This window comes from Lolium rigidum, chromosome 5 (genome assembly GCF_022539505.1).
Source record: "Lolium rigidum isolate FL_2022 chromosome 5, APGP_CSIRO_Lrig_0.1, whole genome shotgun sequence".
NCBI lineage: Eukaryota > Viridiplantae > Streptophyta > Magnoliopsida > Poales > Poaceae > Lolium > Lolium rigidum.
In genome coordinates this window covers 200606534-200622149 of record NC_061512.1, presented here as the reverse complement: position 1 = coordinate 200622149, position 15616 = coordinate 200606534, and the positions used below count along the sequence as shown (strand labels likewise).

Below are 15616 nucleotides of genomic sequence, written 5' to 3'. Positions count from 1 at the left end.
TACCGTTGACAAAATTGTTTCTATGTTTTCAAAATGAAAAGCTCTAGCACAAAAATAGTAATCCATGCTTCCCTATGCGAAGGGCCATTCTTTTACTTTATGTTGAGTCAGTTTACCTACTTCTTTCTATCTTAGAAGCAAACACTTGTGTCAACTGTGTGCATTGATTCTTACATGTTTACCTATTGCACTTGTTATATTGCTTTATGTTGACAATTATCCATGAGATATACATGTTGAAGTTGAAAGAAACCGCTGAAACTTATTTCTTCCTTTGTGTTGCTTCAAAGCTTTCTACTAAGAATTTATTGCTTTATGAGTTAACTCTTATGCAAGTCTTATTGATGCTTGTCTTGAAAGTACTATTCATGAAAAGTCTTTGCTATATTATTCAGTTGTTTAATCATTGTCTTTACCATTGCTTCGAATCGCTGCATTCATCTCATATGCTTTACAATAGTATCGATCAAGATTATGATAGCATGTCACTTCAGAAATTATCCTTGTTATCGTTTACCTACTCGAGGGCGAGTAGGAACTAAGCTTGGGGGTGCTTCATACGTCTCAAACGTATCTATAATTTCTTATGTTCCATGCTACTTTTATGGTGATACTCACATGTTTTATACACACTTTATGTCATTATTATGCATTTTCCGGCACTAACCTATTGACGAGATGCCGAAGAGCCGATTGATGTTTTACTGCTGTTTTTGGTTTCAGAAATCCTACAAAGGAAATATTCTCGGAATTGGACGAAATCAACGCCTAGGGTCTTATTTTTCCACGAAGCTTCCCGAGAAGACCGAAGGGGATACGAAGTGGGGCGACGAGGCGCCGACACCACGGGGCTGCGCGGCTGGGTGGGGCCGCGCCGCCCTATGGTGTGGGGCCCCCACGTCGCCTCCAACCCTACCCTTCCGCCTACTTATAGCCTTCGTCGCGAAAACCCCGTGTACGAGAGCCACGATACGGAAAACCTTCCGGAGACGCCGCCGCCGCCAATCCCATCTCGGGGGATTCGGGGAGATCGCCTCCGGCACCCTGCCGGAGAGGGAATCATCTCCGGGAGGACTCTTCATCACCATGATCGCCTCCGGATTGATGTGTGAGTAGTTCACCCCTGGACTATGGGTCCATAGCGGTAGCTAGATGGTTGTCTTCTCCTCATTGTGCTATCATGTTAGATCTTGTGAGCTGCCTATCATGATCAAGATCATCTATTTGTAATGCTACATGTTGTGTTTGTTGGGATCCGATGAATATGGAATACTATGTCAAGTTGATTATCAATCTATCATATATGTGTTGTTTATGTTCTTGCATGCTCTCCGTTGCTAGTAGAGGCTCTGGCCAAGTTGATACTTGTAACTCCAAGAGGGAGTATTTATGCTCGATAGTGGGTTCATGCCTCCATTGAATGCGGGACGGTGATAGAAAGTTCTAAGGTTGTGGATGTCTTTGTTGCCACTAGGGATAAAACATCAATGCTTTGTCTAAGGATATTTGTGTTGATTACATTACGCACCATACTTAATGCAATTGTCATGTTGTTTGCAACTTAATGCTGGAAGGGTGCGGATGCTAACACTGAAGGTGGACTTTTTAGGCATAGATGCATCTTGGATAGCGGTCTATGTACTTTGTCGTAATGCCACTGATTAAATCTCATAGTAGTCATCGTGATATGTATGTGCATTGTTATGCCCTCTCTATTTGTCAATTGCCCAAGCTGTAATTTGTTCACCCAACATGCTATTTATCTTATGGGAGAGACACCACTAGTGAGCTGTGGACCCCGGTCCATTCTTTTACATACGAAATACAATCTCTGCAAACTACTTGTTCTTTTTATGTTCTTCGCAAACAAACATCATTTTCCACACCATACGTTTAATCCTTTGTTTACTGACAAGCCGGTGAGATTGACAACCTCATCGTTACGTTGGGAGCAAAGTACTTTGATTGTGTTGTGCGGAGTTCCACGTTGGCGCCCGAATCCCTGGTGTTGCGCCGCACTACACTCCGTCACCAACAACCTTCACGTGTTTCTTGACTCCTACTGGTTCGATAACCTTGGTTTCATACTGAGGGAAAACTCGCTGCTATACGCATCACACCTTCCTCTTGGGGTTCCCAGCGGACGTGTGTTAACTACCACGCCAACAGCAATGCCCTGCGCTGCTATCAGCGCTTCAATCACTGGATCCAGCCGGAGACAGGTGGATCAAGCAACCGGGCAGCCCACTACTCCACTGCCAACGACCAGTACACCAGCGACCCAAACTGGTACCTGGACTCGGGCGCCACCGACCACATGACGAACGACCTCGAGCGCCTCCACACCCACGAGAACTACAGGGGCAACGAGCATATCCAAGTTGCCAATGGTACGCACATCCCTATTTTGCATATTGGTGAATCTAGTTTGTCCGGTTCAACTCGTCCTCTTCGTTTAAGCAATGTTATGCATGCCCCTAGCCTGTGCAAAAACCTCCTTGTCACTCATAAGCTTGCTCGGGATAACAATTGTTTCGTTGAAATTCACCCTCATTCTTTTTGTGTCAAGTATCGCAGCATGAGGGCAACTCTGCTTCAAGGTAGATCATACGGTGGCCTGCTACCAGTTCCTCCTTCCCATCATCGCCTACCGCCATGTCATCCGCAAGGTCACTCCACCTCGCCGTCAAAGGAACTGTGGCACCGTCTTCTCGGCCACCCTGCAACACCCATAGTTCAGTCCATCCTTCAGATGAATAAGTTAGGCTCCCTTCCAAATAATGGAGTAGCACATGTATGCGATGCCTGTCAGCAGGCAAAACTCAACCAGCTGTCGTATGTAGCCTCTAGTTGTGTTTCTCTTTCTCCTTTAGAACTTGTTCATACGGGTGTATGGGTTCCAGCAATTAAATCCGCTGGCGGGTCCAAATACTATATCAGCTTTCTCGATGATTTCAATAAATTTTCTTGGGTCTATTTGTTGAAGCATAAATCTGATGTTGAAAACGTGTTTTATCAATTCCAAAAGCAAGTCGAACTCTTGCTTGGCACCAAAATTCGCGCGGTGCAGTCCGATTGGGGGCGGGGAATACCAAAAACTTCACACCTATTTTTCCCAAACCGGCACTACCCATCGCATCTCCTGCCCACACACTCATCAACAAAACGGCGCCATTGAACGGAAAAATCGTCACCTCGTTGAAACTGCTTTAGCCCTTCTCGCCCAATCTTCCGCTCCCCTTCGCTTTTGGGACGATGCCGTCCTCACAGCATGCTATCTCATCAATAGAATGCCAAGCCGTGTCATTCAGAATACGACCCCGGTCACAAAATTGTTCAAGAAACCCGTCGATTACACAAATTTGCATGTTTTTGGATGCGCGTGTTGGCCAAATCTACGGCCATACAATAACCGTAAGCTCAGCTTTCGCTCTCGTCAGTGTGTCTTCCTCGGATACAACGCTGACCATCGAGGCATCCGGTGTCTAGATCGGTCCACAAGCCGCATATATGTCTCCCACGATGTCGTATTTGACAAACACTTTTTCCCTTTTTTCACCGACACCTCCTCTTCTTCGCCCACCGAAGACGCTCTTCTTCTTCCTGAACCGGATACAGATGATCCTCTATGTACTAATACGGCTTGTGCTACTGACGGTGCTGTTTCTTCTTCTGTTCCAGAAATCTCGCAGGTACCGGTGCTCGCTGAACCACTGGCTCCCCATCCTCCTCCTCACGTCGATCAGGCAGGCGATCCCCATGTAGCCCATGATGGGCCGCACGATGTTGAGGCCCATGACTCTGACGGTTCTCCACCGCGCACTCCGTCACCTACCGCTCATGGGCCAGCCCAAGATCTGCATCGACAACCAGCCGACTCTGCATCGTCGCATGCGGTGTCCCCGACTCCATCTGATTCGTCTGCTGCCGATTCTGCTCCAGCGCTTCCCGCCCGCCGCCCTGTCAAACCTGTGTGTCTTTTTGATGGCATCATCCGGTATGACACCAAGAAGAGAGTCTTTGCAGCTGAACCTACCTCTCATATCGATGCTCTGGAGAACCCTGCCTGGAAGTCTACGATGGATGATGAGTTTCATGCTCTTTGCGTTAACAATACCTGGCGTCTCATTGACCCTCCTCCTGGTCGTAGCATTGTCGGGTGCAAGTGGGTTTTCAAGATCAAACAAAAAGCAGATGGCACCGTGGATCGTCACAAGGCCAGGCTTGTCGCTAAGGGGTTCACACAACATCCAGGGATTGATTACACAGACACTTTCTCTCCGGTTGTCAAGCCAACCACTGTAAGGCTGATCTTGTCTATCGCCGTGTCCCTGGGATGGACTCTCTTCCAGATTGATATTCAGAATGCGTTCCTCCGCGGCGATATTCAGGAGGAGGTATATATGTATCAGCCTCCAGGGTATGTTGACAAGAATTATCCGAATCGTGTCTGTCATCTTCAAAAATCTCTGTATGGACTAAAGCAGTCTCCAAGAGCGTGGTACTCAAAACTAAGTTCGAAGTTGCAGTCTCTGGGTTTTGTTCCGTCCCAGGCCGACACTTCTCTCTTTGTCTTCGGTAAGAAAGGAGTAACAATCTACATGTTGATCTACTTAGATGATATTATCATCACAGGATCTTGTCAGCGAGTTGTCAGTAATCTGATGAAGAAGCTTCGATAATCCTTTGCTGTTAAGGATTTGGGAGACCTGTCTTACTTTCTCGGCATTGAAGTGACACGCACGGATAGTGGTATAGCACTTACTCAAGCCAAGTATGGAAACGTGTGAATATGCATAATTGTAGAGACATAGCCACACCAATGTCATCTTCTGAAAGGCTCAGCAAAACCTCAGGAATATTACTGTCAGATGATGTGGCGTTCAGCTATCGAAGCACAGTTGGTGGTCTACAGTATCTCTGCTTGACCAGGCCAGATATTGCGTTTGCTGTGAATCGAGTATGTCAGTTCCTAGCCACACCGACAGATTTGCACTGGTCAGCCGTGAAACGTATATTAAGATACGTGAAAGGAACACTGAATTATGGGCTGCAAATTCAGAGATCATTGTCAACCGAGCTGAGCGTCTATACAGATGCCGATTGGGCTGGCTGCCCTGACGATCGCCGGTCTATAGGTGGCTATGCAGTGTTTTAAGGACCAAATCTGGTGTCATGGAGTTCTCGAAAGCAACCTACTGCCAGCCGATCAAGTACGCAAGTGGAGTACAAGGCTATAGCTAATGGGACAGCCGAGGTGACATGGTTACAGTCAGTTCTCAGAGAACTAGGAGTGTTTCAAGCTCAAGCTCCGACCTTGTGGTGTGATAATCTTGGAGCTACGTTCCTCGCACCGAATCCTATGTTTCATGCACGAACAAAACATATAGAGATCGATTTTCATTTCGTCCGAGAAAAGGTTGCAGCAGGTGCACTGAAAGTTCGATTCATCTCCTCTCGAGATCAGCTACCAGATATCTTTACTAAGGCACTTGGTCGAGATATGTTGGATCGCCTGAAATTTGAGTTGTGTTTAGCTAGTACGAGTTTGGATCAAGAGGGGCTGTTAAAAGAGGTTAGCGTAGGTGTATAGATACGATCCTAACCTCTCCTTCTAAACCCAACAGATAGATACATATCTTGTAGTTCTGTTAGTTGTAATCCTAACTACCTGTAAACCCTAGCTCGTTTGAGTTGTATATAAAGAGGTCCTGGCCGTAGCATTGAGGCACGGCACAATCTCAATCATAGTCTGTACTTTTATACCTACACCATTGGGCATCAAGGTCAAAGCAATTTTTGTAGTACAAGTATGAGCCTACTAGAGCCAATGCATCAGGTTAGATTGACAATAGTGCATCAGGCTGGGCATAATTCTAGGTTGCAAAGCGACAAATCTAGAAAAAACTATGCTACTTGAGAGATGCATGGGGGAAACTTCATGTCTAGCTCCGCCCCTGTTTGAGCTAGAGGCAGAAGAGTAGACACCGTGTGCCGTCCACCACCAAATCAACTGACCAGGAGTGAAAAACAACTGAATGCCATGTACCAACCTCAAACCTGAATCTACTGCCAAAGCGTGAGGTTGCTAAGAGCCCCACGCATGTCAGAGATTCACTGTCTGTCGTTGGTGGTATCCCTAACAGTCCGCCGCAATCGAATGCATCCAGAGACCAACTTACGTAGCTCAAGCATCATCTCGGAGAAAGGTTTACCATCTAGTCATCTGTACTCATATAAGAATGTTGAGGTTCCGTTACCAAGTACCATTTTGGTAGATGTAGCGAACACACTCTGCTCGTCATTCGAGAACCTCTTTTCCAAGCCTTTCCATGGACGGATGGGGCTGTGTGCATTCACCACAACCAGCAAACGTGGAGACCGGTGGCCATCCGAGCTATGTCGGGATTGCCCAACGCTTGAATCTCAAAGGGGGTGACACACTGCGTCAATTGATGTGCCAGTGTTTTCCATGGGCTTCATTCTTACGACCCAAAGGAATCCGCAAAGGATGTTCTACACCTGCTTATGTGTCTTCATGTTTATGCCGAGCACGCCTAACTAGTGGAGAGGGATTGCAGTCAGAGCCGACTTGACTAGAGAGAGTTGTCCCACCTTAGCCTTCATTCACGCCTTCCATGTGGGTAGGTGATACGCAATCCTCTCCAGCACAACCCACGGGTGCCGAGGTACTTGATCGGTAGATGAGCGAGCTAGCATTCCATCAACGAAATCACCTCCAAGGCCACCTATTTTGTACAACCACTGGGGACACCGAACACTTGTGCAAAGTTGGTGTGAACCCCAATGCGTGCCCACAAGAAGCGAGAAGCACCCACCACCAAGTCCCGCGGTGCCAACTGATGGAGCACCCCCGACCTCTCTGGCCTTTGGCAAGAGACTATTGAGGGTCTCGATCACCAGGTCTAACAAAATGTGCGGAAGGGTGTTCATTCGTGAAGGCCCTTACGGTGGTAGATGGGGAGGGGGGTTCTCCCCATTCAGTAGGATGAGCGACCTCTTAGAGCATCTCTACCTGATCCCCTAAAATTTAGAGGAAACACCCCCCTCCTATCCTATAATGGCTCATATTTGCTCCTCTAAATTCGGTGCCACAGAACCGAACCCCAAATAACTTAGAGGACGAAAATTTTGTTTTTGAAAATCAAACCATATGAACCAAAGTTTCAATATTAGAAACCAAATTAAATGTAACAAATGAAATAATTCATTATTAAAACCCAAATGAATGAACTAAATAAATTGTTTGAAACCAAACAAGTGAAAAAAAACATTAGGTCCCGCCATGGAGGCGCTAGTGATCCTCAATTACATCATTTTATAGTTGCTCATGTGCAGGCAGCCTTCTCTATGCGTCGATGCATTTCGAGAAACTTCTGGACCGTGATTTGAATCATGCTCAGGCTCGATAAGGTCACCATTCGAGATGTACCTAAAATTTTCTGGCATGGCTCTCTCATCCTCAATGAACATGTTATGCAAAATCGTGAGTGGGCTTGTACTCATCTCTCTAGCCGCAGTCCTTTGAAGTTTGAACCAATCATCGTGATCCTCTAAGCCTTTTGATATAGCGCGGAACAAGTCCTTTTGCATCGAAAACCGCCACCAGAATTGCTTGTCGGTATAGATTGCTTTGGAGCTGAAATAATCGCTTGATTCGAGCATGGCCCTCGGCTCTATTCTGGTCGATGGTCACATGGCCAAATTGCGATCCTCGCCGCAGCCTCCAAAACTCTTCGTTCACCATGAGCATCAAAGCCATCTCCAAGTCGTCATCATCTTCTTCCTACTCCTCCGACGAGTCATTGAAAATCATATCTCTCAACCTCTTCATCTACAACAGATAGTTTTCTTGAGCGCCGCGTGCTATGATGCAAGTAGGTGAAATCATATGAGCATTAGGTCGAGTGCCTTGAGCGCCGAGGAGGTGGAGTCCGCGGCCGATACTGTTGACCCTGCCAAATGGGCCCGAGACGCTGCCGGGCCTTCGCTCGACCGAGCTATGTAACATCGGTCATCGCCAGCCCAACGGGCAAAAGCGACCATCGTACGACGCGGAAACTAGAGGTCGCCGCCGGGGAAGAAGCTCGTCGTGCCGGTAGCTACGACAGCGTTGCCGCCTGAATATCGTCCGCAGCGGTTGGGCTACGGCTCCGCCATGCTCCGCCGGCCCTTTTCCCACAAGAATCCGCCTCTCATCAGTCGGAAACGACCTCGAATCGGCGGTGGGATCCGTCTCGATGCGGCCACTCTCGGGTTTGATTCTGGAGACGTCTTGCACCGGCGAGTGAGTAGGAAGGAGGTGAAATGGCCGGCAGTTGTTTCGTGAGGGCGGCCGCGGCGATTTGTGGTCGGTGGTGTGATAGCCGGCAATAATTCGGCATCGAGGTGGATAAGAAAAATTATAGAAGAGCAGCTGCAGGCGAGGATATTTAGAAGCCGCGGAGGCCGATGAGGAAAAAATATGGACCATCAAAGGCATTGAGAGATCAGCTAGAATCGGTCCAGGCGGTTACCGCTGCAAATATCCTTCTCTGAAGCTGTTTGCTGTTTAGGGGATTCTGCTAGAGATACTCTTAATTAAGTGTTCCGTGCTACACGACCAAACGAGACTTAGATGATAAAAAGAATTTACCGGTATATTATTTTGCTCGCGTCCAGGTCAAACGGGATTAAGTCGGCAGATAGCTCATTTCTTCGGAAATTTCTTCTAAGGACATCTCTAACGGGGACGACACAAAATAGATATCTAAATTGTCCACACGCATTCATTTGCGTTGCCTCGCAAACGAAAAATGTTTTTTCACGCGTTTCTTTGCGTCCGGGGTGCCTCCATCGGCCCGACCATATTGTTTAAGGCACAATATTTTCCATTCAAGTAAAGCATAATATACTATAAAATAATAAAGGAGAAAAACCCTAGGCTACTTGCCCCCGACGGCTCGGCCCCGTCGTTGCTTCCCTCCCTCCTCATCAGCTTCTCCGCCACCCGTCGCTCCAACCGCCGTGCGGTCGCGAGAGCTTGGTAGGCCGCCGCGTCCTCTAGCAGCTGCTGCCGTAGCGCCTCATTGGCGGCATCCTCGACATTCTTCAGCGTCTCGAAGGACTATACTAAAGCCCTCTGCTCCGTCGCCTTCTCCTCCGGGTGAGGCCCGTCGTCAGAGGACCAATCAACTTTGGAGCTGTTGTCCTCTGCGGCAGCCGCCTCCTGCTCCGCGGCGAACACCGCGCGATCCTCCTTTACCCCCAGCTGCGCGTCAGCCATGAACCTTGTGCTCCTGGCCGAATCGATAACATCGTCCATGCTATGTTACTTGTCGTCGTCGAACGAGTCGCTGTTGTCGATCGGGGGAGGTGGAATAGGAGGTGGAGGCGGAGTAGCCTGGTCACCGCCGGAGCAGCTCATTGTAGAAAAGTTGGTGGCTGCGGTGGAGGTTGTGCGGCGGCTAGGTTTTGTGTGGTAGGAGATGAGACGAGCGGGCGCCCTCTTTATATACGCTGAAGGTGGTTGGCGGCCGCTCGATAGGCGAGGCATCACCATTAACGTGGCGCAGACTGCCGAAGCGACGCCTCGACGCCAGTAGTGACGCGGCTGAGAAGACGCATCGAGGCTGGGTCACTGCCAGGCGGGCCTGACGAAACGTCCGCCAAACGCGAGGGGACACTCGGCCCGTCCGTTCAGCGTCTGCGGAGACGCATCCGAGGCGCATATTTGGAACAGGTTTTCATCTCCGCGGATAACCCAGTCACTATGCGTCGGGCCGCTGGGCTTGGTCCCAGACACATTTTTCGACTGCGCGGACGCAAAATATCGCTCACCGTCTGTTTGCGTCGCTCCATTGGAGATGTCCTAACAGAAGAGGGGAGCTATGGGCGCGTTTGGTAGCCTAGCCTCACCTTGGCTCGCACCGGCCCAGTAATTTTCAGCCCGTTTGGTTTCCTGGGCTCACTCGTGTTTTTGCATGGCACGGGTCTTAAAGCAGCCTTGGGACACGCCCTGGAGGAACGCTCAGTTTGGCAGTTCCTAGCGGGGTTGTGCCGTTCTTGCTACACTTTGGCTCGACGGATGCAACGGCTACACATTCTCTTGCTTTCGCTCACTCTCCATTATACTACTCCACACACCCTCTCTTCAAATCAACACAAACATACCCCGAATCAAAATAATTTGTACATGAAAAAGATGTGTGTCGATGATACGAATCAATTCCCTCAATCGGTTTCGAGTTTGGTCGATCGTAAATCTTCAATTTCGTGTATGAAATTTTAGAATTTTGCCAAATTCATCGCACGCGCTCAACCGTTTGAAATTCCCTTTGAGCAGTAGTTTCACCTCACCATTCTGCATGACTTTCGTTGACATGTTTTTGTTTTGGTGTACATACACGGATAGATAAATGACTCGCTAGTATACCGTAATGTGTACATATATGTGAGTATAGTTTGGAGTACTCTTGCTCAACTTCTCGCTTGCAATCTTCGTGGACGGTGATGTGATAATGATGTGTGAGAAGTGAGAAGTGATAATCCATGGTGGTGGCGGCTTGGTGATCTTCGTCTTCGTAATCGGCGATGTGGTGATACTTGTGTCCGGCGTGACCGAAGGTGTCATGGTGGTATTCAGCTTCGCTGTCAGCGACATGGTTATGCTTGTGACGAGCGTGAACGGTGGTGTCATGGTGGTGTTTGTCTTCGTGGTCGGCGACGTGGTGATTCTTGTGACCGACGTGACTGGCGGTGTCCTAGTTGTCTTCGTCTACGTGTTCGACGACATGGTGATGCTTGTGACGGGCATGAACATCAGTGTCATGGTGGTGTTCGTCTTCGTGGTCGGCGATGTGGTGATGCCTGTGATGGGCGTGAGCGGCGGTGCTATGGTGGTCTTCATCTTCGTGGTTGGCGACGTGCCCATGCTTATGGCCGGCGTGACCGACGGTGCCATGGTGGTCTTTGTCTTCGTGGTCGGCGATGTGCCCATGCTTGTGACCGGCGTGACCGAAGGTGTCATGGTGGTCTTTGTCTTCGTGGTCGGCGACATGGTGATGCTTTTGACCGGTGTGACTGGCGGTGCCATCGCCGACGTGGCAAACCTTGTGAACGGTGGTACCATGGTAGGCTTGTGATAGGTGAGGTAAGGTCACCATGTTGCCTTATAGGTGAGGCTAGAAAAAGCATACGATCAACCAATCAAAATGTCACTTGGGGACCACCTGATACAACCCAGCCTATCAAACGAAGTGCGCTTTGTCTAGCGAAGCTCATCGAAGTGAGCCACGAAGGCGATCGAAGCCGCGAGATAGCATACATACGCTGACAAGCTGACAAGCGACGGTAGAAATGAAACGCTGAATATGATAAATGTAAACGACAGGCAGGACTCGGGGATACGCGATACGATTTTTCAGAGTTTTCTGGTCAGTCAGTCAGAGTCAGAGATACGTTATGCAAGCAAATCAAATGGAGAAAACCAGAAGTTCAGAACAAACATGGATGCTTGCCTGCAGACTCATCAAGCGAGCTCAGCAGAACAGGAAGGATCGTTTACCATTACAGACTAAATCAAATCACAACCACACGCACACACAACTAGTTTGACAGATCAATCAATTGAATTAATTCGTGCTCACATACACATATAGGTCCTTGATTTTCTTCAGAACTCTATCGAGAAAAAAGAAAACTTCAGAAGAGAAGAGGCAGAGGAGTTGTAAGTTGTAACATCACAGATACTACTAGTACAGTATCATTATCTACGAAACATGATGAATGGACGATGATGGCTCTAGCGCTGTGGCCTGGTTCCCTTCTGCAGAAACCAAACAACAATCCATACTTTGTTAGAGATGAACGCGTGATAATTAACTGATTAATTTTTTCGCTAACGTAATCTCAAAAAATGTTTCTGCTAACGAACCAAGCGTTTTGGTAGCTGATTAATTGTTCACGTGATTAACATACCGTCGGCGTCGTCGCCGGCGAGGCCCTTGTCGTGGCGCTCCACGCACTGGAGGATGTACTTGAAGGCCTCGGTCTCGCAGGGGATGGCCAGCGCTCCCTCCTGCCGGAACCCGAACTCTTCCTCGGCCTTCTCGAGGAGGAGCCGGAACACGGGGTGGCCGAGGTAGCTGGTCGGGATGACGAACCGCCGCTGCTCCAGCCCGACGTACACCGGGCAGTAACCCCTCGGCACGTCCGGCGCCGCCTCCGGGCTGTGGCAGCTCTCGTCGTCTGAGTCCACCGTCAGCGTCCGCCTCAGACGCTGCAGCACGAACGGTGGGATCGACGGCGGCGCAGCTCCTCCACCTGCCGCCATAACCATCGCCTCCGCCTGCGCCTCCTCCTGCTCGCCGTCTTCGACGTCGTCCCTTGCAGCTCCCAGCGCCCACCTGTGCAGCAGCTCCCGCAGCCGCACGATCGTTGTGGTGGTCGCCGCCTTCGCGCCGTCGTCGCCCATCAGGTACCGCCTCACTATGCGCACGGCACCGTACACCTTCACAGCTAGCAGCTAGTTAGTGACGAAGGAACTTGTTGGATCTCGGGAGGTTGAGATGGATGCTGGCCGGGAGCTGGAAGAATAAACCAGGGGATGGTATGCACCGATTATATAATCAAGTCGTACTCCTATACCGTCCAACGCGCAGGAGGTAACATGGCGCCATGGCGGCCCCTCTCTCTATAGAGAGTAGAGAGAGGGAGAGAGAAGAAAAATGATTCCGTTGCCGATTATTAAAATCTAAAGGCCTTGCTTTGCTGAGCTCTGCTTAACGCGCAAGAATATATACCATGTATTTGATCCATCCATCAGGTCAGCTTGCTAAGATTTTTTTAGGTGGCAGAGGGATGTGGGAACTTTTGTTGCTTGCAAACTAAGCAGGAATATTTAGCTCAGTATAAGAATATATACGGAGTACCATGTATTTGATCCATCTACCAGGCCAGCTTGCCCAGATTTTTTTTTGTTAAGGTAGCAACCGCACGGGAACTTGTGTTTGCTTAAAGCATCTCTACTAAATTCTGTAAAACTGTCCGGCTCATAGTCTACAGATTGAAGCCACGCTCTCACCTTAGGTGTCATATGATTTATCGTTTCGATATGTATTTCGTCTAGTTTTTTTCCATCTTTTGACTTGAGACACTTAAACGGCTGTGTGCATCTTGGTTATGCAGAGGCTGGATGTAATTGCTTTTCAAAGTAATGAAACATCCTTTATCGAAAAAAATATAATAATCGCCGGTTTGCGGTACATAGCTGAAATAGGCAAAAGTGGATAGCCCGTAAACTTTTGTTTTTGCAGTAAACCAGCATCGCGGCTCCATACGCTGCATATTCGCGGATTCAAGGGCTAGGGTTGCAGTTCCCCGCATGGTTGTTATTGGTTTGGCGCGTGGACATCTCCGCTCCCACCTGTTGCCACGCACGCGCTACCACTGACGCGGATCTGCTTGCCCCACCCTGCTTGTTTGTTCTCGTGCCTTCTGGTTGACTCGATGGACTCCCGCATCCCTGCCGTTGGGCAGCCAAAATCACTCCCTGATGTCTACGGGTGCTTCTATTCTTGTAGACAGTGTTGGGCCTCCAAGAGCAGAGGTTTGTAGAACATCAGCAGGTTTCCCTTAAGTGGATCACCCAAGGTTTATCGAACTCAGGGAGGAAGAGGTCAAAGATATCCCTCTCATGCAACCCCGCAACCACAAAGCAAGAAGTCTCTTGTGTCCCCAACACACCTAATAGGTGCACTAGTTCGGCGAAGAGATAGTGAAATACAGTGTGGTATGAATAAGTATGAGCGAGTAGCAACGGCACCGTGAAAAGTGCTTGCTGGCGTGCGATTGATGGTATTAATATTGCAGAAAGTAAAGATGCGATAAAACGAGTAAACAAGCAGCGATAGCGATATTTAGGAACAAGGCCTAGGGATCATACTTTCACTAGTGGACACTCTCAACATTGATCACATAACAGAATAAATAGATAAATGCTAGACTCTACACTCTCTTGTTGGATGATGAACACCACTAACCGTGTAGGATTACACGAACCCTCAATGCCGGAGTTAACAAGCTCCACAATATTCAATGTTCATATTTAAATAACCTTAGAGTGCATGACAGATCAACACAACTAAACCAAGTACTAACATAGCATGCACACTGTCACCTTCACACTATGTAGGAGGAATAGATCACATCAATACCATCATAGTAATAGTTAACTTCATAATCTACAAGAGATCATAATCATAGCCTACGCCAAGTACTAACACGGATGCACACACTCGTCACCATTACACCGTGCGGGAGGAATAAAACTACTTTAATAACATCACTAGAGTAGCACATAGATAAATTGTGATACAAAACACATTGCAATCATAAAGAGATATAAATAAGCACTTCACTATGCCATTCATAACGGTGAATAAGTATTCCGTGAAATATAGCCTAAGAGACCCACACGGTGCACACACTTGTCACCTTTACACACGTGGGACAAGGAGTCTCCGGAGATCACATAAGTAAAACTCACTTGACTAGCACAATGACATCTAGATTACAAGCATCATCATATGAATCTCAATCATGTAAGGCAGCTCATGAGATTATTGTATTGAAGCACATAGGAGAGAGATTAACCACATAGCTACCGGTACAGCCCCGAGCCTCGATGGAGAACTACTCCCTCCTCATGGGAGACAGCAGCGTTGATGAAGATGGCGGTGGTGTCGATGGAGGAGCCTTCCGGGGGCACTTCCCCGTCCCGGCGGCGTGCCGGAACAGAGACTCCTGTCCCCCAGATCTTGGCTTCGCGATGGCGGCGACTCTGGAAGGTTTCTCGTACCGTGGCTTTTACGTATCGAAGTTTTAGGTCAGGGACCTTTATATAGGCGAAGAGGCGGAGTCGGAAGGTCAACGAGGCGACGACACGCTAGGGGGCGCGGGCCACCCCCAGGTCGCGCCGGGGTCATGTGTGGTGGGCCTGTGGCCCCCCCTCTGGCCTCTCTCGGGTGTTCTGGATGCTTCCGGGAAAAATAGGAACTTGGGCGTTGATTTCGTCCAATTCCGAGAATATTTCCTTACTAGAATTTCTGAAACCAAAAACATCAGAAAACAGGAACTGGCCCTTCGGCATCTCGTCAATAGGTTAGTTCCGGAAAACGCATAAATATGACATATAATGTGTACAAAACATGTAGATATCATCAATAATGTGGCATGGAACATAAGAAATTATCGATACGTCGGAGACGTATCGGCATCCCCAAGCTTAGTTCCTGCTCGTCCGAGCGGGTAAACGATAACAAAGATAATTTCTGGAGTGACATGCCATCATAACCTTGATCATACTATTGTAAACATATGTAATGAATGCAGCGATCAAAACAATGGTAAATGACATGAGTAGACAAATGAATCATAAAGCAAAGACTTTTCATGAATAGTACTTCAAGACAAGCATCAATAAGTCTTGCATAAGAGTTAACTCATAAAGATATAATTCAAAGTAAAAGGCATTGAAGCAACACAATGGAAGATTAAGTTTCAGCGATTGCTTTCAACTTGTAACATGTATATCTCATGGATAGTTGTCAATGCA

General features: G+C 48.2%; 1 protein-coding gene across 1 annotated transcript; it reads right to left on the bottom strand.

Annotated features, from left to right (window-relative positions):
* Positions 1–11611: 11611 nt before the first annotated feature.
* On the bottom strand, positions 11612–12475 carry LOC124656935. The gene is made up of 2 exons (XM_047195582.1): positions 11980–12475; positions 11612–11827 (listed from the first exon to the last, which is right to left on the bottom strand). The coding sequence occupies exons 1-2, from the start codon at positions 12473–12475 to the stop codon at positions 11772–11774; spliced, it is 552 nt and encodes a 183-aa protein (XP_047051538.1). The 3' UTR covers positions 11612–11771.
* Positions 12476–15616: the final 3141 nt, after the last annotated feature.

Coding starts and splice junctions, on each gene's coding strand:
- LOC124656935 (XM_047195582.1), bottom strand. CDS start 12,475: ATGGGCGACGACGGCGCGAAGGCGGCGACCACCACAACGATCGTGCGG. Junction 11,828..11,979: donor CGCCGGCGACGACGCCGACG/GTATGTTAATCA, acceptor TGGTTTCTGCAG/AAGGGAACCAGGCCACAGCG.